Consider the following 24,304-nt stretch of genomic DNA (forward strand, 5'->3'; position numbering starts at 1 on the left):
CTTGACGGATATGATTTAATCAGCTTTGAAAAGGGGGTCTTGTTGATGCAAGGGTTGCTTGGATAATTAATCTGGCTTCCACTGATTCAATTATTGGTTTCCTTACTTATTATGAGCTAGTTGTGTCAATTATATAACAGATGGTGTTTTCTTACACTTTGTGCCTAGTTGGATTTTTTGTCGGGTTACAAACTGGTGGTTTGTTTTTTAGCAAAAAAATTCAACGTGTGATGGAAGGCACGTTACAGCTGCTGGTGTTGTTCCGTGCATGCATTGGTGGGGATGTCGGAGCAAGTTATGGAGTTATGCATTATCTTATTTAGAGGCTCGTGTTAGTCTTCATTGTTTTGATTTATGATACTCTCGCGTGTCTTTGTTTGATGTGTGGTTGAAATAATGGACATGCTAACTTTATAATATGATTGCTTAACTTTATAATATGATTGTTTTTGCAATGGATATTGACATATATTGGGTTTCCTATCCAGTGGCGTGGTCCCAACACAAAGTTAGGTGCCTGTTACATTTGTATTTTGATTGGATTAAATGTGGATGAGTATATGTAGTCTTTTACAAATTAAGGCATTCAAGTTGCTGTTGCTACCATCTACTGTGCCTTTTAACTTTGGCTGACAACCAGATATCCAGAGCATAGCATCAGTGTTTTGAGTTGGAACACAAGTTTGAGATGGGTTTTAGGTTCTTTGGCAAACTATTTTGTGTTTGGCTTCCTACTTGAAGTGAAGAGATAGCTTTATCTATAGCTTTTACTGGTTATACTTGTGCACTTTTTTTGTGTTTTGTAGGACTTGTTAGTCTCCTTTCTTTGCACTGATTGCTTTATTCCTTCCAACTTCAGTATCGGTAATGAAGTGAATTTCATACGTTGATTCTGGTGTTGGTGCAAGTCACATGGTTCATACAAACTGTTGTATTACAGCTTGAGTCTGAACTGTCTTCATTCTTTGGTAGTACTGTGATATTGAAATTGACCTGGTTTTGTGGGGATGGTTTACTCACCTGACAGATTATTTTTCTTCTTGCTTGTGCTTCTTAGATGTATGGGTTTGCAAACAAAACTTATCACTAGGAAATAGAAGTAATGCATGAACTGTAGCCTACAAAAGGTAAAAAAAAAAATTTTTGAGGAAAAGATTATAGCTTCTCCATACATTTTTCAAAACTGATCTGCTGAAGCATCTCCCATGAAGAAGAAAATCAGAAGATCTCTTTGTATAAGTGGTTGAATGTATATGTATTTATACTACTATTAATAATGTGCCTTGTTATATTTATGGATAAGAACTTTGAATATCATTAGAAATTCTAAGTTTAGGAAACTTACATTACACACGATAGAGGTCAAGTAAGAATATTTTAATGCCTGTACTTTGAGTGTCAATGATATCTTTATTAATATCATCATTTCTTCAGTTTGACTAATAGACGCTCTAATCATTTATATCTGGCGTTGATCATTCAGTTAGGGTGACAAGGATACTATAGTTAATTGGTTGATGGGCACATTCAATTTGAACACTGGAATTTTCCTTGTGTAATCTGAATTCTGAAGATCCTTTGCATTCTTAAATATCTTGTATAATGTTTCTTCACACCATTGAACATTATTTTTCAGGTTCAACTTGCAAATCAAAACCAACTTGTTGATCACTTTGCCTCCAAACATCCGAAGGAGAAACCGCCTGCAGAGTCAAGCTAGAGATATTTTTAGCACATGGTACGAAAGGTCCAAAAGAAAGCATACTTTCTAGTTGTACCTTCGTGATTATAATGTAATCCCCTGCTTACGATGCAGGTTGCAACATGTTTTAATTGAATCATGTTAATGTGCATTATTGTGATATCAGAAAGGATGATGAAAACTGCTTCTATCATTATAACAATATTATCATGATGTTGCACCAGTGTTCACTGACTTGGGGTGTTCATAGTGTTTGATGCCAACATGGAAGAGACGGAGCTATTAAAAAAATTATACTTTTTAAATACAGGTGTTTGTAAACTGAACAGTCCAAAATAAGCCACTGATGTTAACCAAAACAAGACTGAAGTACTTAGTAATGTTGATGTCGATTGGATAACAAGTTAAGATGAGTTGTAAGACTTGGAGATCTACTCAAATTAAAATATATGAAGGGCATAAATCTCATTTTACTAGCTCTTGAAGATTTTTATGGCATAATAGATAAAATCCATTTTGGACACGATGAAATGTATGAATTTTAGGCCATTTTTTTTATCAATCTTAAACAGGGATTCATTTTACAAGTTCTCCTTATATATAAATTGGTTATAGTACATCTTATAGCAGTCTAATGAAGTGGGCAGCATCAATGATATACTTTCATGTCTAAAGTTGAGTAGATTTCTTTCAGAGGCAGTTTTGTTCTGTTAGTTTTTAAAATGTCATTAATTGATCTTTCGATCACTGACCAAGTTAAAATATTAGAGTAAAATATAATTCTCAAACCAAAATACTGTCATGGAAATTGTAAAAGAAAGGAGTCAATGAGTTATTTTAAAGATTTCCAAAATCCAAATTCAGATACAGCGGATGCAATAGTATATCAGAAAGTAAGACAAGATCAAACTAACAAATGTTAGTGGTATATCATTCATCTTAGACATATCAGAAGAATGACAATAACTCAATCTTATGTCATGTCAAAATTCAAGAAAAGGTTTATTTTAATGCAGGAGACTATCAAAGGAGCGTTGTAAGAGCGTGCTTTAATCATGATAGACGTTGATGAAAGCTCCAGTGCCAATTTTAAGAGTATATATCCTATCAATTATTGTTGGATTATTTGACTGTTAGTGATATCACTAAATTATAAATAAAAGATAAACTTCATCTTACAAATCTTTTTTACAAGGTTAAACTGGTATAAAAGTAAATCCTAAGCCCGTACAAGAATAGTCTGTAAGCTTGGGGTGATTAATAAAAAAAGTTGATAGAGACAACGCATTTTTATTTTTAAATAAAGATTATAAACTTTGAATAGGAATAAATAAAATACTGAGATTTATGTTGATCTATTATTTTTAAAATACCGTGACATTGACTTATTAAGCATACTGGGGTGAAAATTTTGTGGTACTGTGACACTTGTTTTCTGACATGTAACTGATAAAGACTTTCTCATATAGAAATTTGGAATTAGGATTTTGAAAAAAACAAGTCATATAGAAATTTGGAATTAGGATTTTGAAAAAAACAAGTCACATAGAAATTTGGGATTAGAATTTTAAAAAAAGAGAGTCAGACGTTTAGGAATTAGAGATTCCAACCATGATGAAGAGAAGTGAAATTGAGGATTTTATTGACAACGAAGTAAAAGTGAAAAATTAAACTTTCTTTGACAACAATATGAGTTTCATTGAAGATTGAAAGTTCTATTGAATACTTTTGCACACTACATTTACACATTTTTATTTGTTGCAATGTGTTTTACCACATCACATTGTTTTATCAGATCATCACATAATTAACACTATGAAAAATTAACCGAATAACCTTGACTAATAAACATTAATATATTTGAGAACGAAATTGACATTTTTATAAATATGGAGATTAAATAGACACATTGCCTTGAAAATGTGAATCTGAACAATTAAACCTTTTTAAAATTATCAAATCGGAGGATATTTGTTAAAAATGAACTCTTGCTCTTTTATTTCCCTTCAACTTGAAACTTCTAATCATAACCTAAGATTTAGCTCAAAAGACACTGTAATAGTCTAATAGTACATTCATTTGGTGGGGAGGAAGAAAAGACAGTACGAAGAATGAAAAGGCATTTGACAATGGAGGATGCAATGAAAAAACGGATAACTATTCAAGCAGATTATACAATGATGGCAACCTCCTTGGCTAGGTTGGGCCAAAGCTAGGAGATGTGCATGGAGGGGTGTTCCTTGGATGAATGGTGCAAAAATGTGGTGGTAAATGGTCCAAGGATGATGAGCTAATGTATGAATGGTGTAGAAGCTCAAAGCTTCTAGGAGATATGGTGGCGGTGGTGTAGTGTTTGGTGGCTCCAAGAGAGGTTAGGCCAACTCAAGGAGGAAGGTGACTAGAGGGGCCTCATGGGTTGCTCTAGTCTTGATCTAAGATGAGTAGTATGGTCAAAAATGGACAGCATAATATTACTCAACATCAAAGATGAAATACAAGGGTGGAGACACCTCTATTTATAGGCCAAGGATGTCTCCTTCTAACCCTAAAAGCATGATCTCCCACCTTTGCTCTTATTGGCCAAAAATGAGGCCTTCTAAAGAGTGGACAAGTGTCCACAAATCCTCTCCAATGATGGGAGGACATGTGGCCACTCACAAAACACAATCCTCTCCATTCCTAGGTGTCATGTGGCCACTACTAAAAGCCAAAACTCTCGACTCCTAAGGTGCCATGTGACTACCTTTTAAAAAGTAAATCCTCTCCAATGGAAGCATGACACATGGCACACACTTTCCACTTGGTTTGGATGTCTAACTTTAAGGAAATCCTATGCTACTTAGACATTAATACAAGCCTTAAAGAAACCTACACTACATGGCCGAATACAAGGCCTAACTAAATAAACCTACATTACTCTTCAATCCATGCTTCATGATGGCTCCAATGGTGGTCCACTAGGTAAAGTTGACACCATCTTCAAGGATGACTTTCACTCTCTTGAAAGTGCTTGATCATGGCTAAGGGATTTTCTATCACACAGGAACACACAACTAAACATTCAAAGAGGGACCTATTTCCTCGTAGACGTGCAAATGTCGATAAAAATTGGATAATGATACTTTAACAACATTTTTTTGACAATATGTTAACATCATCTATGTGTTATTCTGTGATTGGTCTAAAATTACTCGACAATCAATAATAATAATCATAAACACCAACATGAACCAATCACAGAATAACATATAAATGGTGTTAAAATGTTGTCAAAAAAATATTGTTAAAGTATCATTATCCATAAAGGTCTGAGGTGTTCTAATGAGTTAGTGTTGCAGAACAATCAATCTCAGTATTTTTTGTTAAAAAATGGGCACCTAAAAGCCTTAGCAGAGGAAACTACGTGAAACACAATACCTGTGAAGTAAAGTCCCTGGATTACATAAAAAATACTCGCTAATAAAATTCAACAAGTGATTGTTAGTTCATTCTCTTTGCCTCTCCAAAATATCAAAACACGTATAAATCACACACTATATATTAATTGAAACAAACATCATAATTCTCTTTAAATTAACGGCACTAATAAAGAATCCATGGCAAAGAGTATTTTTTTTATCACAGTAAACATACTGACGATCATCTTCAGTCACCTTTAATTTACAAATACCCTTAAATAAATTAACAAATATCAACAAAGTCAGCACTCAACAGATACCCTTGCCAAAACTTGCACATTCAATTATTTTCGCAGCACACTGCAGCTCAAAAAGCAATGATGAACAATACAAATCTAGACAGATGTTACGGGCAACGTTAACCAGCACCAAAACTTAGGATGTATTGCTGTTAAACATTGAACGCTAAAACGATATACATTTTCATTATCATCATGTTCAAATCTCATCACAATCACATCGAGGTAATTCAGTAGGAAAAAAATATAAAATTTATCAACTATTATACAAAGTTGTAAACAATACCTGTTTTTAGTTACATGTCCCAGAACGTAATGCCAAACAGAAGTATCCCTAAATAATAGTTCATATAAAAACTTTCTATATCAATTTTCAAGAGAAAATGTTCATATACTCCTATAAATTCTCCATAATCAAAAGCTACTGTAAAATTTAGTCCATTCTGTGCTATACTTAAAATCATATATAAATAGAAACAACAAAGTAATCAGTTATAAGGAACCCAAACCATTTGCTTCAGTTAGTTAGATTCATTAATGAGTTTGTTCAAAAGGGTCGTCAATAAGGCGTCCCTTTTTTCCGCCCTACTCTCTTCTCTCATTCTCCTCTGTTCTTCTCTCTCCCTCCATGCCTGTTCAATAATTAACCTCTCCCGCTCAAGCTTCTCCATCGACTGCCTCCACTCCTGTTCAAACAACTGTCTTTCATGAGCACGTCTCTCCATCATCTCCCTCCACTGCATCTCCATCCTTAACTGGTGCTGGAAAAATTCCTTTAGCATTTCCTGAATACTACTAGTACTACTATTGACAGCATTCGATGGATTGTTTGCCCTTGAAGAAGACTTATCCGTTCCAACTTTGTCAACTTTTCTTTTGCGGGTATTGCTTCTAGAAGGTTTTTCCTCTTCGCTGTCATATTCAACCTCGTCGTCATCTTCTGAGAGTTCCTCTGAAGATCGATCTCCACTTGATCTTTTCACTCCTTTCTTGGTTTGAGCTGAGCGAGTTTCAGATTCAAGAAGCAATCGTTGCATATTATGTGCCCTTTGGGTAAATACTGCATGCAATTCTTCAAAAAATGGACATTGCCTGCTATGCTCTGGGTCAGATGTCTCTTTTCCCTGCAAAAATATTGCTACATAATTTACTGGGTAAAGTGAACACCGCCATCTTTGAGATATTTCTTTTCTGCATTTTTAAAGAAATATTTTTTTGCACCAATGCAGATCAAAATAAAGTCGCTCAACCATACACACAAACTCCCTACAGGAACTTTTTCCACATCAACATAGTTAGAGGGGGGTTTCTTAAGATTTGGCCTATAGCATATTTGGATTTACTTGTATTTCACTGGCTCACATTCCAAACAAGTGTTTACTGGGAAGCACTAAATTGTAGCTTTGAGATGAACACGGGTTGGGACCAGACCAGTTCAACCAGAAAAACAAAAATGCTGCTAGACTCTAGCAAACACATTGCACACCCTATAACCAGATACGCCATAAATTATATTATCAAGAGCGGTTATGACCATACTAAAAGCTTGAACTGTTAGCAAAGACTCAACTCTCGACATATAGCTGCATCAAACACGGTCCATTATATATGGGCCATTCAATTGAATCTAAGCCACAAACCCAACATATTTCCTCCCAACCCTTTGGGCATATGAACAAAGCTTCATATAGATGAACTTAAACAATTCAATGGATCATAGTTAGTGGTCACAAACATCATAGAGTTGTTATAATAAACATATATTTACTTTTTCTTCCATTTTCCTTCTTCATGTCAATCTCATCTTTTCCTATCACAACACAACTATCGGACACTTTGTGTCTCTCTCACTCCTATCTCTCCCTTCCGACCGAAGTCCAATCACATTTTATAATGTCTGAAATTATTCAAATGAATGTCACATACAAAGGTGTATATCACTCATTACTCCAGTTGGCAGAAAAACAGTCAAACTGAACATCAACAAAAAGATTTAACGAGATAACAACAATGCCAAACTCTGCTCCAAAATCATGAACAATGAAAACGCCACAAACAAACAAACAAAATCGGCAACAGACGCTAAATCAAAAAGAAATAGAAAGAGATAAAGACCTTATAGCGATTAACGAGGTTCTTCCACTTGCATTTGCACTGTTCAGGGCTCCTCCTGAACCCTCTCTCCCTCATCTTCGAACTCACCACTTCCCAAAGCGTCTTGTTCCGCTTGGACGCAGTGAAGTCCCTTTCCAGCTCCGCGCGTATCGATATGAACTCCCGCGTCTCCTGCTGGCTCCACTGAGGCTGCGCGGGTCCCCTCTCCTCCCTCACCGCCGCTGACACCTCCCCGGACATCACCAACGACGTCGCGGGGTTCATCAGCGACGGCGTCACCATGCCAAGCCGCGCCGCAAACGCGTCCTCCCCTCCGCCACCGAACATTGACCTCTTCACCACCCCGATGTGGTTTCAATGTGAATTCGTGATTAGGGTTTTGGAAATGCGAAAACTCAAAAAACGGAAGTGGTGCACTGGAGCTGGTGGAAGCCTCGGAAAAAATATCCTTTTTGTTTTTCGTTCTTTTTTTCAATTACTTTTCGGTTTTCCGAGTTTGCTTTGTGGACAAGACAGGAATCGTTGACTATAGCTACCTACGTGTGAAAATCTGCCCCTGAAAACGGTAACGTTATTTCCGGTTTTACTCTTTTGCCCCTTCATTTAATTCACGCCGTTTCCCCCTTCTCCGTTGTCGGTGTAAAAGTTACGCCGTTCCAGGGTGGATGCGCCGGAAATTGGAACAAACCAAATTAAAAATATTACTTAAAAAAACACCTTATCTTTTTTATTTATAGCTATAAATTAAATCTATTACACATCTCACTCTAATTTAATGTATTTTAATTTTTCAACTATTTTTTTATTTATTAAAGATAAAAATATTCTCCCTCCTTTTGCGTGTATTTATCTGCACTGATACGTTGTATTCTGGTATTTAAGAAGTTGAAATTTTGGAAATGATGATTTAATGTTGGAAAGATAGTTTTCCTATTTGGCAGACATGTGCTATGACCGGCAACTCTTGATTTTCTCTGTTACTAGAATGTTCTCTATCTTCAAATAGGAGGATATTAGGTTAGGTAGGGTATTAAAATTCCAATCCTGAAGACTATTTACTCTGCACTTTAATAAATACTTTAAGCTGTTGATTAATGAACAATAATTAACTGGAATTTCTATAATAAATTTAATTCTACGACTTAATATAATAAAGTTTAAATGTGTTATTTTTTACTTTGTATACAATTAATTCAATTTGGGCTTCAGGCCCAATTCAGGTGATGGGCTTCCTTGTCTATGAATAGGGTGTTGTTCCCTCCACCACCACACCTTTCTCCCTCCACCTCTTCTTTACTATTTTGTCCCTCAGTAAAATTTTATTTTTAGAGTTATTATTTTTTTATTTTATCCATTCACAACCTATTTCACTAATAACTTATTCTAGTCCCATACATGAGTAAAATAGTCTCCCTCTCGTGGTGTAGTGTCGCCTCGTGGTGCAGTGCGTGGAGTGGTGCAGTGCGTGTCGTGCTTCCTCTAGGTGCATATTCTAATAAACCTTGAAATAAAACCCTAAAATAAAAAATGTAACCTTTAAACGGAGGTGACATCCTTCAACGGATGTCGACATCCGTTTAAGGAAAAACGGATGTCGACATCTGTTTAAGGAAAAACGGATGTCGACATCCGTTTAAGAAAAAACGGATGTCGACATCCGTGGAAAAATGGATGTCGACATCCGTTTTTAGCTTAAACGGTCTGTTTTATTAGGGGACATCCGTTGAAGGATGTCACCTCCGTTGATGTATACTTCCTCACGCTGGTTGATGCTCTGGACGCTTTCGATGTTCCTCCACACCACGGCGGCGACACTCCTTCACACCACGGCGGTAATGAAAGCTTTCAAACCAAAAAAAAATTGGGAAGAAAAAGGAATGGAAGTGCGGGAGGTGAAACAGAAATGGGAAAAGGGGAAGAGAGTTCCGTGGGTGGGTGCTGGGAAAGTAAAATTAGGATTTCAAATTATTTAAAATAGGATAAAAGTAAAAATCTTTTTAATTTAAAGAATATAATTGTATTTAAAATAATGTGAAGAGGTGAATGAAGTATAGGGTGATAGTAGAAGGAGCAATATCCTTATGAATATTCTTGATCAACGATACGAGATATAATTTTAGATTCCCTCCTATCAGTCAAGTTAAAAATTTGTAGCAGATTAAGTTGGCGTTATGTTTAAATGGATTGTACTTTTTTTTTAATCTTATTCACCTCTGTGTTGCGTTAATGGATTGTACTTTTTTTTTTAATCCAACTTAGCAGATTAAGTTGGATTGTACATTTTGGCCCGTCCAAAGAAATAAAACAATTTAATATTTTTTGTTTTAAACTGACAAACATGCTCACACAACTAAAGGTAACATGAAAAATATCTTAAAGAAAATAACTATATTTTAAATTTGATTGAAATAATACCGAGTATAATAAACCTTTACTCCAATCAGGTTGTACGGAAAAGATAAACTGAGATGAACTTAAGAGAACAAGTGATATCTACTATATCAGTGTCTGCTACCTTTTTATTTGAATAATGGATCTAATTTGACCAAGAGACTAAAGGTGAAAACTGATTAGGTTTGACTTAAGTTGTTTATTCGTATCATTTAAGACTATTAAAATTTGCTGGTATTGCTCTTATGTGAAGTTGGAACTATCAAGTTGTGTGTTTATGACAGTAAAAATGTGTTGTTTTATGTAATGATTCTTAATGAAAATTATGATTTTTTTAAGAATTTAGAAAATCGTTTGAGTACGGGGAAAATCCTTTAAATTAAAGGTTCTATTTTTGCAAGTTTTCTTTCTAAGAACTTCTGAAAACATTATATAAGACAGGCTAAAAGTATAGAAAATTGTGTTTTAAAATTGATAGTATGTTTAGAAAGATAATACTCAATTATTTTAATATTAAAAGTTTAAAATATAAATTAAGTTTTATTATTTAAAAATATATTTTTTCTAAAAACTTTTTCCTAAAGCTCTTTTTTTTTTTAGGTTTTCTCACTTTTTATTCATTTGTTTAAAGATAAAAAACTATTCGAGTGATCTTTGCGACGAGTTGTTCATTTCTGTCTAATCAGTTTCTCTAACATAGTAAGATGATTTCTATACTCCTTTCATTGGTTCATAAGCATATGAATAATCTTGGTTCGCATGTAGCGTTGAAGTCTTCTATATGAGTATCTATTAATTAGTGGTTATAATTATGTGTCATGATCGTTTTTGTGTTGTTCATAGGTATAAATAAGGCATCTTGTGAACTTGAAGAAATTGGAATTTCTTAGAGCAATTTCATTTGTCTTTCAAGTAAAGGAAACTAAATGCATAGTTTTTATGTAATTGTTAATTGTATGATTGTATAATGTTTTGCTTGCATGATTGAGTTGTGTGATGAAATATAATAGGTTGAACTTAGATTAGGATTTTAATTTGGCTTACTTGAACTATATGACGAAATTGAGAATGTTACATGATTGGTATTGTAATAAATATTGTTTGAAATAATGAAAGTTGTGAAATTCAAATTTGGTATGTTTTGGCATAATGTTTGTTGTTGGATTGAATTTGCAAGGTTGAAATGGTATAAATTTGCAGAACTATGCATGATAGACAAAGCCAAAGTCAGAGAGCTACTAACTTGGTGGTCGTTGGGTGAGAATATAGTTGTTGGGTGATGTTAAAGTCAAAGAGCTACTAACTCGGTAGTAGTTGGGCGAGAAAAGTCTCGTTGGGTGACTTTTAAAAAAATTTAAGTTTGTTCAGTGATTGTTTCGCTGAATAAGCTATCTGATCACTAGTGGAGTGGGCTTTCAGGAACTACTCGCTAAGGGAGTAGATATTCTCGTCGAGTGAAATTTTAGAGTCCACTTATATTTTCTTGTATGTTTTATTCTAATAAGTTTAATGTATTATATTGTGAATGTTAGAAATGATAATTGGTTTATGATGTTTATTTGGGAATGGTTGATAAAATTTATGGATAAATATGCATGTGAGTAATAATGTATGAAATGCTAGTGGTGATGAGCTTGTTAATGGATATAAGCATTATATGTGTTTGACATAATTTTAGAGATCTCGTAGGGAGATTTTATGGTGAAGTTTCTTTAGTGTATATATTGATATATGAATCCAATTTTGAGAGTTCTCATGTCGTTCTAATAATCATCCAATCTTTGGTAGATAAGGATGGAGTATGTGGTCATAGGTGCAAGTTGTCCTAGTCTAGGGGTTTTACCTTTGTCAAAGATGTTGATGGACTAACCTTATGTGTGGTAGCTTGGGTGATCGAGCTATTCCACCACAAGTGCATAACTTACTAAAGTTTGATATCAATACATGTATCTGGAAAGGTAAGTCTAATATGAGTTTTTATGTATGTTATGTTTGTTTTATGATCACCTAAATGGTGTGAGACAATAATAATATAGTGGTTGTTGTAGTTTAAAATGTTAGTGGAGCTATAATGTAGTTTCTAGGATGATATTATTATGTATAAACATTTTTTGTTTATAAATTTATTGTACTTTTGATTAGAACAATATTTTCTTAGTTGAAACCTTTGTAAGTAGTGAGATATTATAGTTATATTTTGAATAACTAAAAAAACATTACATATTTGTCAATTATTTGTTCTTAAGTATTAACTATGTGATGCTTTTTTTTAGTTGTGATATATTATTAAATGGAATGTTACAATAAATAATAAATATAAAAATATGTGAAATGATTAAAATTATTAAAGATTATATTTTTACTATTTTTCTTTAAATATGTGAAATGAATTTGTAACATCTTATTTTAATAGTGTAAAACTACTAAAATAAAACGTATATACATGACAACTTATAAAGAACCTGAGATTAATAGAGCAGAAGATTCTATCCTTGAAGAGCAAAAACTATCTGTCATCTTGTTTCTCTCTCAACCAACCGCTGAATCAACTGAAAATATGTCCCTTTCCTAAGCTCACACCAGTTAAAGTGATCATTGCAAAAGAGAAAATAACACACAAACAGACAAAACAAATGCAAGGGTAAGCTAGTGATAAATAACATGAAAAAAATAAAATTCAACATACATTTTCAATAACACAATTAGTAGAACATCTCCCACCATTCACACATATCAAAACATCTTTCTCAATCACATCGTTGACTCGGACTTGGCCAAACCCTTTCCAATATAGTATAAGTGTCGAGCAATGGAAGGTTCTGCACTTGTGTGGTGGAACAACTGACTTACTCAAAGTTGCCACACAAGGTTAGTCCTTAAAATGCCCTTTGCCACCATGAAGAAAGGCCCCGAGGCTAGAACTTCCTACTCCTCTCACGACATGACTCATCACTCTCTAATTGAGCATGGATGATCATTAAAGTGTTAGGATAACCCCATATCGGCTTCTTACAATTTATACTATTTATACACATGAATCCCCTAATAAGATATTCCTCCTTGGAATTCTCTTTTTCCAACCTTGAAAACCATTTGAAATCATACATATGTCCATACACTTTCACATTCGAATAATATCAGTATATGAGAATACTAATCATACATTAAAGAAATAGAAACACTCATACAAGTCAACGGAAATCACCCAATAACCCAATTTTTTCATGGAATCTTGATACTCATATTTAGGTAACTAAAACAACTCTGAAACACTCACAAAAAGCTCCGTAAGGGTCCAAAACCCCCCAACGACGTAAAGATAGTTAAAAACCGATAACTGGAACCCAAACTTGAGATCCCAAAAACTGAAAAAAAAAATTCGAAATTTGTTGAGTTGCGCCCAACGCCCCAAAAAGGGGCGCCCAGGTGCCAGACCCGAATTCTTCTCGCAAAGCTGACGCCCGAGAGCCCCTTGGAAGGCGCCCAACGCTGCACTAGGTTCTAAAGTTCACCTATTTTGACTTTGGTGACCCTCTATACAAATTTAAATGATTCCTAAACACTCTTAGGACTAAGAAACATCTAAAAACATACCTCTTACTTGAATTGACCACTCCAAAGCCAAATTGACCTATGAGAACCCAAATTCACTCCTATAAGCTACCCAAACTCAAATCTACCTCTTATATCACCCATGTTACTAATTTTGCTCCACAACCAATTTTATATTTACTCAATAATGGACTTTAATACAACTCCCACTCCACAGAACCGCCCCTTTTTAAATTCACTACCTAGCACCCTCTTATTGGACTTAAATTCACTTCAACCAAGCCTCACCAACACTTTTCTGCATTATAAACCAAATTTTATTGGTTTGATCCCTCCCACAAGTCCAAATTGACTTTAAACCAACCCCTAAGCATCCATTTTTCCCAACCCACTGCTTACTAACAAATCCACCTACTAAAACCCTAAAACACTCCAAAACAAGTAAGATTTGAACTCCTCTTATCTTCATCCCTTAACCTTTTAAACTTTAATCATTTAATGATGATAATCAATCATAAACCACTCCAAAATAATTAACAAACTGCAGATTCCACAATATGCTTATTATTTCAAAAATTGACACATCCACTTCATCAATTTAAGCTATAAAGTTAGACTTTAGTTTTCATACCTTTCCCACCATTATTATTAATACCCTTACAATACTTCAATTTTTCCTCAAGGACTTCATGTTCTCTCAACTTGGAAATTTCGTCTTCTACTAAACTCTCCTTACTTCTACCCTATGTCATAAACAACTGCTTCTCAAAAATCACTGATATACCAAACCATCTGCCTTCTCAACCATTGCTACTTCATTACTCACCAATACCTTCCTTTCTTCTGACCTGCCACATTACTAATACACTGAACCAAACTAATTTCTCAAACCTTGCTACATCCATGCTTACCCAAAGTTGCTCTTATTCTAGCCTTTGAACTCAACTTTTCTTATGAAACATGTGATATTTAATCTCTTGACTCTGTTCTTGGAAAAGAAAACAACACTTCTACCTCCTCACAACTTAATCCATTCTTGGAAACTCGAAAGCTCTAGTCTTCTAACTCTCTATCTTCGAGACAATAATTTGTCTCTTCAACCAATACTAATGAAGGTATACATGTCAAGTTATCCTTGAAACTGCATTCCTCTATCACTATAAAGCATAGTACACTACCACAAAGGCAAGAACAACACAAGAATCACTATAGACAAAACCACTAGAATCACAATCCTCTTTTTCCCCAAACCTTCAAAACTAAGAAAGGAAAATCATCTCTGATATAGATTCATGAGTGTGCACCATCATTACTCTTATCAAGACGTTTTCTGTTCTCAAAACTTCTAGTTATATACACAACTCTACTATCTAGACTTGGAGAAAATGGTAAATCATACCATTTAGACTAAACTTTTCATAAGAAAGCCACAACAAACCCACAACTCACAGGTTATCCTAAGGACGAATTGCTCTGATACCATTAATGTAACATCCCATTTTAATAGTGTAAAAGTACTAAAATAAAGCGTACATACATGATAACTTATAAGGAACCTTAGACTAATAGAGCAGAAGAGTTTACCCTTGAAGAGCAAAAGTTATCTATCATGTTGCTTCTCTCTCAATCAACTATTGAATCAACTAAAAAGATGTCCCCTTCCTAAGCTCACACCGGTTAAAGTGATCATTGCAAAGGAGAAAATAGCACACAGACAGATAAAACAAATGCAAGGGTAAGCTAGTGATAAAGAAATTTAACATGAAAAAAATAAAATTCAACATACAATTTCAATCACACAATTAGTAGAACATCTCCCACCATTCACACATATCAAAACATCTTTCTCATTCACACCACTGACTCGGACTTGGCCAAACCCTTTACAATATAGTATAAATGTCGAGCCATGAAAGGTTCTGCACTTGTGTGATGGAACAACTAACTCACTCAAAGTTCCCACACAAGGTTAGTCATTAAATGCCCTTTGCCACCATGAAGAAAGGCCCCTAGGCTAGGACCTCCTGCTCCTCTCACGACATGACTCGTCATTCTCTAATTAAGCATGGATGATCATTAGAGTGTCAGGATAATCCCATATCGACTTCTTACAATTTATACTATTTATACACATGAATCCCATAATAAGATATTCCTCCTTGGAATTCTCTTTTTCCAACCTTGAAAACCATTTGAAATCACACATATGTCCATACCCTTTCACATTCGAATAATACACCAATACATGAGAATACTGATCATACATTAAAGAAATAGAAACACCCATAAGTCATCAAAAATCACCCAATAACACAATTTATTCATGGCATCTTGATACTCATATTTAGGTAAGGAAAACAACTCTAAAACCCTCACCAACAGCTCTGGAAGAGTCCAAAACCCCAAAAACAACCTAAAGAACGTCAAAAACTGATAACCGAAAACCCAAACTTGAGATCCCAAAAATTGGAAAAGAAAACCAAAGTCTGCTGAGTTGTGTCCAGTCGCAAAACTGACGCCCAAGAACCCCTTGAAGGGTGCCCAACACTGCACTAGGTTCTAAAGTTCACCTATTTATACTTTGGTGACCCTCTATACAAGTTTAATTGATTCCTAAACACTCTTAGGCGCTGAGAAACATCTAAAAAAATACCTCTTACTTGAATTGACCACTCCAAACCTAAATTGACCTATGAGAACCCAAATTCACTCCTATAAGCTACCCAAACTCAAATCTACCTCTTATATCACCCATGTTACTGATTTTTCTGCACAACCAATTTTATATTGACTCAATAATGGACTCTAATCCAACTCCAACTCCATAGAAGTGTTCCTTTTTAAATTCACTACACAACACCCTCTTATTGGACTTAAATTCACTTCAACCAAGCCTCACCAACACTTTTCTGCATAATAAACCAGATTTTACTAGTTTGATCCCTCTCACAAGTCCAAATGGACTTTAAAACAACCCCTAAACATCCCTTTTTCCCAACCCACTGCTTACTCACAAATCCACCTACCAAAACCCGAAATTTTCACTCCAAAACAAGTAAGATCTGAACTCCTCTTGTCTTCCTCCCTTAACCATCTAAACTTTAACCATCTAATGATGATAATCAATCATAAACCACTCCAAAATAATTAACAAACTGTAGATTCCACAATACGCTCATTATTTCAAAAATTGACACACCCACTTCATCAATTTAAGCTACAAAGCTAGACTTTAGTTTTCATACCTTTCCCACCATTATTGTTAATACCTTTTTATCTCAACCACACATTAAGTTCATCATACAATAAATCATAACAACAATCGTACCTTTATAACTCTTCAAACACATCATAGTGTACAAACATTCAACACTTTTCCAAATTTAACATCATAAATCACCATTTAATCACATACACAAAATTCACAGATTTCAAATATCTTACTATAGCTATAAAAAGCAAATTAACTTCCATTACCTCAAAATAACAGCTCAACCCACGAAAGCGTCTCATCGATCGCTTGAAACGCAAGAAATTCCTAAATGGACCTACGACGCATCGAAATTGAAACGGACAAAGTTCTTAAAACTCTAAATTCACCAAGAGCAAGGAAAGAGAACTAAATGATACATGCATAATAGTTCTGTGCATGATCATTGACCGAAGCAAAGAGGATAGAAAAACGAGTAGAAACTTACTTGCTCTAAAATAGAAATTGATCGGTTGAATTTGTAAATTTGATGTTGTGATCGTCTAGACACCTCCTGATCATCAAAGACATGACTCAGGAGTTAGAACTCTTAGAGAGAAGATAGAGAACTCTAGAAAAGTGATTTCGAAAGAGATGATACGTTTTAAAATAATGAAACTCATTTATAACAAAACTATTTATAATAAAACTATTTAACATTAAAATAATCGAGTCTCACTATTCTTAGACGACCAACCATTCTAAAATACCATTCTTCTAGGGTTTACAGATTTATTTTAGAAAATTAAATTCTCTAAATATTTAAATTTTATTATTTGGTGATAAATTTTAGTTATCAAATATTTAAATAAATTTTGTTATAAATAAATATTACTACTAAATTAAATAAGATGAGGAAAAGAACTTTTGAATATGAGATAAGATTGTATAGTAAATTTAAGATATTGTCTCCTATTGTTTTTTTCTAATATTGAAATAGTAGAGTGATTTCATTTATAAATTTAATATGAAAAGTTTCATATCAATTAGTTTAAGATAAATACAATTATGGGTTGTCTTTGATTTAATTTCACGTGTTGATATTTTAAAGAAAGTCAATCATAAATATGTGAGTAGTTTTTTTTTCATAATAGATATTGTTTTCGTATGTTTTGTGAAATATAATTTTTGTTATGAGTGGATATGGTTTCACATATTTTATATTATTTTATTTTATTTTATTTTTATTTTTAGTAAATTTGAATGTGATAGATTTGATGGATTTTGAAATATTAATATAATTAAAATGTTAGAATTATAATAATATATCACATAACCTTATTTAGAATTCATAACATAAGATTATTTTAAATTCATAAGATAAGATCAAATAATACTTAAAATAAATATATAATATAATAATATTGGATAATACATAAGATAACTACATATATTTTATTTTTTTTATAAATTTAATTTCATACCTAAAACTATTTATATCTTTCAATTATATATAATACAAGTAATTAATGATGAGTTAAATAATTAATTTATAACATTAACTTTCAGTAATTTAAATTATACATTATTTTTTTTATATTTTTTTGTCAAATAATTTTGCTATTATTACTCAACAATTTAAAATATTATTAATTTTAAATCACAAAAAATTATTACACAAATATAAATAATATGTTTCAAAAATACTATATTAGTTAGAGAGAAAAAAATAATAGTTGTAACATAAACACAAATAAATACAATTTTTAATTATTGAATTTATTTAAAAAGTTGAATTATTTAATATAAAAATGTTAGTTTATTTATGATAATTATTATATAATAATTTTTTCACATAAATTATTTGTTCAATTTCAAGGCATGACAGTTATGATAAAAAAATATTCTTAAAAGATATTTAACGGTAATTTGAGTTAATTTGAGTTAATGTATATTAATATATCTATATATAATTTTTGTATTATTTATTTATTGTAATTTTTATTATTTTAATTTAAAATTTAATAAATAAAATTAATTAATTCATAAATTTTGTTTTATCGTTAAATGTTAAATATTGTTATAAAAATACCCTGCCAATATCGGAATAAATAAAAATTTAGAAAGATAACGCAGAATACCGAAATATGTAAATCAAAATTTTCATATCTTTTCATATAATTAAAAATAACAGTGAATTAACTGATGTGTTCTTTAAAAATAAATATATAATTATAATTTTAGTGTAATTTTTTTCAACAATTTTAGTATTCTAATGTTTAATTATATATAATTTTATCTTTAAATACGAAAGCAAAAACAAAGTCTATCCTATTCCGCTAGCAAGAGATTGATTCAACAGTGCGTTTCTTCTGCTAGGGTTTCACGGTCTTCTTCATTAGGTTGAGAGCATCTTCATCTTGCCTTCTCCTTCCTCATTCCAATGAAACCAGGTTTTATTTGATTCCTATTCTTCCACGCTTTTTCTTCTCCTTCCTCTCCCAACCCTCAACCAGGTATGATCATTATCATGAACTCCATCTTCGCCGCTCATAACCTTCGCGTTTTCGGTCCCGGCTTGAATCCTTTCGCCCCCTATTGCATCGCCAATCATTCTCTCAGCTCTCGTTAAGCGGTTCCCCTCCTTTTCCCGCGCGTTCTCTTGATTTCTATTTTTCCCACTTCGAACATGTAAATTTGGAGCACACTGTCCCAGATTCGCTCTATTTTAGGGGTTTGGTTAAGCGTCGTCGTCTTGGTTTTCTTTGCCTTAGTTTTTGCGTTTGGTTGGTTGGTGAGAAAGGAAAAGATATGCTCGAGGAACAACCTGTTTTGTTCAGGAGGAGCCCTTCCCGGAGGCGCTTGAGGCCTCGGTTTGATACCGATGATAGGGGTTGGACTTCGCTTCATGTTCTAGCCAGAAAAGGCGATCTCAAATTGGTAATGTGATTTTTATATCCGCTTTATGTTTTTATTGCTGAATTTTGTAGTTAGAATGGGAGGGACGGATGCTCTTTGTCAGGGAAATTGTAATTTGAGGCTTTCAATTGGGAAAATGTTATGGTTGCACTCGGGTTATTGGTTTATTGAATTTGAATTTAGATTCTTTATGATTGTGTGTGTGGGGGTGTGTGTGTGTATGACGCGGTTGAATTGGGTTTGAGTGGCTTTGCCTTCAAGATTGCTGCCTTTGGTTTCAAACTTGAAGCGTTTTTTTAGTTTGTTTGGGTGTTTCAATTTTGTTATCCTTGTTAGGGTCCTGTCACGTGTTTGCTATAGGCTGATGTCCATGCCGGAATCAGCGAAGGAATCACTGTAGTAAAACTTCCACAATCTTCAGCATCGAAGTTTGACCCCAACTACCTGTTTTTACAGAAGGGTGCTTTTATTTCGAAGTTGCCAAAATTGGTGAGGAATTTGAATAATGTCCCATTTGAATTTACTGTGGAGGGGTAACGACTTACTCTAGTTTTGGAGTATATTTCATTCTACGCCATTTGGTAATTTTGAAGTAAAATTATCCACATCGTTGGGAGCCAAGCCTTGTCCACTGGTTCACCCTTTATATGGATTCTTTGCTGAGTTTCAGTGTTTTCAAATCTTATGATGTTACCGATTCTTCTTTGTAGTACTTGAATATTTTGCCTCGTGTAGTTGATGCTCTAAGAGTTGAATTCGTATCGTACTTGTCGCAAAAGGTTTGTTAATCGTGATAATTTAATCTCACCGGGGCATCTTTTGGTGTGGCTGAACAGGTTAAAAAACTTCTCGATGAAGGAATGAATGTCAATGTATCTGCATGGGGCCCTAAATCGAAAGGGGTGACCCCTCTCCACCTTGCTGCGGAAGGTGGTCACATTGGAGTGATGGATGTGCTACTTGAGCATGGTGCTGACATTGATGCCAGAACCAAGGGTGCTTGTGGCTGTAAGTGATTTATTCTTGCCGTTAGGACTTAAGGCCTGTCTTTTCTCTCTCCCTCTCTCTTTTTCTTTTTCTTAAAAACTACTTTGAAGTAAAAAGAAAAGGTTTTCAGATTTTATGACAGTTTTTTGGTAATTGTTTAAGACTGAAGTGTTGCTGTCAGGTTAAAATTTCCTGTATAGCCTATTATTTTTACTTTTACAATGTGTTTGACGGAGAAGAGGAAGTCAAGATCAGTTGGGTAAAAATTACTGTAATAGTACAATGTCAATACAGATTCAAAGTATGAATCTCTTACATTGATCTCTTCTCTCGAACCAGGGACACCGCTCCACATTGCAGCCAAAGAAAGGAGGAGGGATGCTGTGAAATTCTTGATAGAGAATGGAGCCTTTTTGCCACCCGATATCAATGATTGCAGATTTAATCCTCCGCTTCATTACTGCCCAGGACTAGAGTGGGCCTATGAGGAGATGAAGCGTCATCGACTGCTAGACTTATCTTCTGGAGAGACATCTTACAGCTCTGAAAGCTAATTAACTTTTCATGGATTTGGTTGGGTGTTTGATAGTGTATTTGGATGCCTGTATGTGGAGATCAATGCAATGCGTGTCAGATTTGAAGCTAAGTCCCTTTTATAAATTTGGAATGAAAGTTTGTTAATGTGTGCTTTTAGAAAACGTATCCACACATGCACTGGATCAGTATTGTGGGAATAAATGTAGAATGAAATAAAACAACGCACTGCATGAGTTGCTTAATGTATGGAGATGACCTACGTACTGTTTTATGTGGTTGGAACAATTGTGTATTATTGTTTATTTGATAATGTTGTGTTCTTGATGCTGTCATTTACGTGTTGTAGTTTTGTAGGCGCGCACACAATGCTTTGTTTCACTATAATCTCAGTTTAGAAAGTATTACTACAATTGTCTGTGTTTGATGTGTTATTTCGTGAAAAATAAGCTTTTTTTTAATAAAATTTTTTGACATGTTTGAAGAATTTAGTTATGTTAGCGAATTGAATGAACTTATTGTGTTTGGGTATCAAATGGTTGAATAAAAATTGGGAAAAATGCACTGTTTTTTAATTTTTGAAATAAAAAATAGTGAAGTAATATTTACAGTGAATAAAAGTGTGATGATGACCAAGCACCTTCCTTTCATGAAGAAAAAAAAGTAGAAAAAGTACACGAACACTTCGTTTTAATTTTTTATCAGCATATTTGGATTTTATTTTACCTGTATTTTATTGTTTTCATTTTTGTTTAAACAGAAGAACTTGTCTTAAATAGATCTTAACTGTTTATTCTATTTTTTTTAATTAATATACTGCATTGAAATAAAATCTATTCGCAATTTTCCCACTAAAATAGACATTTATGGTTTTCATTGTTTTATTTGGTCTGTCTTAAAAGAGAACAAATTAGAGATAAATTCAGCACGACATGCTTAGTAGCAACAAATAATAAAGTGAGACGTATAAAATTTGAAATAAAAAATAGTAATTTTATTTTTACTTAGAAGGTGTGGAACGTCAAATGTAGCAGTCAATTTGTTGACTTCAATGCACAGGCGTTTAAGTTCTTGAGACAAAAAAATTGGTATGGAATATCTATCATTATATAGTTTATAAAAAAATGGTAATTGGATGACATAGAAATAAAGAAGAATATGGTGTTCCTTTTGACCATCATTAAAAAGAAGTCAATTCAAAAGAAACAAATTGCCAAATGTATTTGTCAATAAAATAAATCCAAGAAATAATGAATTGATGTTGAACATCAAAAAGAGTGGAAGGTTCTATAGCAGGCCTAGTTATATAATAAATAAATACAAGAAAAAAATTACTGTGAAGCCAAGCAGATAAGAGTGATTTTACATTGCAAGATAAGGTTTTTCTTGATTTAACTTAGCATCCATATTCATTCTTTCTTTTGGTGATTCCATTGAATGATCAACTGTTCACATTCATAATGAAGATAATGTAAAGCAGAAGCAACATCCATCATGATATTTAATCTTTGATCAAGGTTTAATGTTCTTGAATGTTCTTCATGCAACCACTGCTCTAAGCTTCCATTTTTCATGTACTCGAAAACTAGAGTTTTAAATTCCTCACCATTGTAGTCTATTCCAGAACATGTTAAAATTGGAACTATATTTCGATGTTTAATATGTTTTAGTGCATTGCATTCAGTGATGAAACTCTTTTGAGATCCTCTTTTTATAAGGTTCAAGACTTTTATGGCCATAAATTTCTCTTCTGACCTAAGAATTCCTTCGTAGACAAAGCTAAAATTTCAGAGCCTATCAAATTTGTGATTGAGAACCCATTGGTTGCGTTGTGTAGGCTTGCTACCAACATGAATGGATGAAGTTTTACAAGTTTCTTACCATGGATAGGGCGTGGTGGTAGATGCAGTTCTGAAATACATCCACAAAGATTACTGTTCTAAATTGAAGCAGTACCATGTGATCAGTCTCATTTTCTGATGCAGAGGCAACAGGTTTTGGAATGAACCATGGTGATTTTAAAGTAAAAAGAACAAGAAGGTGGACATATTTAGACCAAAATGCAAGTAACATTAAAGAAAAATACTTCATTTTGATGAAATTGGAGGCTGCTTGATGGTGATATTATTACTGTTAGATAACTTGATAATAGAAGAAGCACATATTTTGCATATCATCATTAAAATCAAGAAAATAACCGATTGTCAAATGCAGATCATTTGTGTACATGTCAGAAAATTAAATCCAAGAAATAATGAGTTATCCATATAAAACATCCAACGATTACACAAACAAAATTCTTTCATCGTACCATGGCCACTGCATCTGTCGCAATGTCACATGTAAGAACACATTGAACTTTAAAAGGAGTGGAAGGTTCCATGGCAGGCCCAGTTATTATAAATAAATGCAAGAACATTTAAGTTCTAGCAGATATTGAAGTATTAAACCAACTCTTAATACAATCGCAGGTTATTCAGAGGTACTATGTACATTTCATTTTCTAATTCATGTAATTGCAATGTGTTGGAAAACATTTTGAGTTCTGAGGAGTAGGCTTTTTTATGCCTATCAGGAGTTTCTGTAAGTTAGTTAGTGATTAATTAGATTATTGAAGTATTATCCTTATTCAGTGTCTTCTTTTTTTTCTGCAATCTATATTTCAAGTTGTTGGAAAACAGCGATATTTGTTCCCTTCTCTACTAATTCAAAATGGATACTATGCGTAAGCGTAAAAATAAAAGTGTATGCGTAGGAAAAAAATAATACCGAAAATTTTAACATGAAAAATCTTCTCGGAAAAAACCACGAGACCTTGTCCAGAAAATTATCTCCACTATGAAAGTAGGATTACAGTGTTTCTCTCACTCTCTGAGGATCTCTCAATAAATCTCACCCTCTCGGATGATATACAAAAAAACTCTCTTTTGCACACTCACAGTATCTACTACGCAGTGTTTTTCACCTCTCGGTGATGTTTCTCTATTCACGGTAGTACTCGTGGCTTTCTCTCTTTCTCCTCTTGAATTCTTTCTTCACCGTTTGATTCTTGGTGAGTTGTGTTTTGCTGCATATTTTGCATTCATTTTAGAATGAATGAAGGAAGAAAGAACAAGAAATATGATTGGTACATTGGAGCAATTTACGGAGCTTTAGCAAAGGTGGAAAACATTCTTTCTCAATATATGGTATATGAAAAACATTCACCCTATCCTTC

At 33.6% G+C, this 24,304-nt stretch overlaps 2 protein-coding genes across 2 annotated transcripts; one reads left to right on the forward strand and one right to left on the reverse strand.

The window, feature by feature from the left end:
- Window positions 1-5,630: 5,630 nt before the first annotated feature.
- Window positions 5,631-8,029, reverse strand: LOC108335220 (trihelix transcription factor GT-3b). The gene is made up of 2 exons (XM_017571186.2): window positions 7,515-8,029; window positions 5,631-6,523 (listed from the first exon to the last, which is right to left on the reverse strand). Exons 1-2 carry the CDS (start codon window positions 7,839-7,841, stop codon window positions 5,921-5,923), a joined length of 930 nt encoding a protein of 309 aa, XP_017426675.1. The 5' UTR covers window positions 7,842-8,029; the 3' UTR covers window positions 5,631-5,920.
- A 10,940-nt stretch (window positions 8,030-18,969) lies between these two features.
- Window positions 18,970-21,422, forward strand: LOC108334638 (phytochrome-interacting ankyrin-repeat protein 2). The gene is made up of 3 exons (XM_017570530.2): window positions 18,970-19,587; window positions 20,403-20,574; window positions 20,893-21,422. The coding sequence occupies exons 1-3, from the start codon at window positions 19,459-19,461 to the stop codon at window positions 21,105-21,107; spliced, it is 516 nt and encodes a 171-aa protein (XP_017426019.1). The 5' UTR covers window positions 18,970-19,458; the 3' UTR covers window positions 21,108-21,422.
- The last annotated feature ends 2,882 nt before the right edge of the window (window positions 21,423-24,304 follow it).

The sequence above is a fragment of the Vigna angularis genome, chromosome 10 (assembly GCF_016808095.1).
Source record: "Vigna angularis cultivar LongXiaoDou No.4 chromosome 10, ASM1680809v1, whole genome shotgun sequence".
Lineage (NCBI taxonomy): Eukaryota > Viridiplantae > Streptophyta > Magnoliopsida > Fabales > Fabaceae > Vigna > Vigna angularis.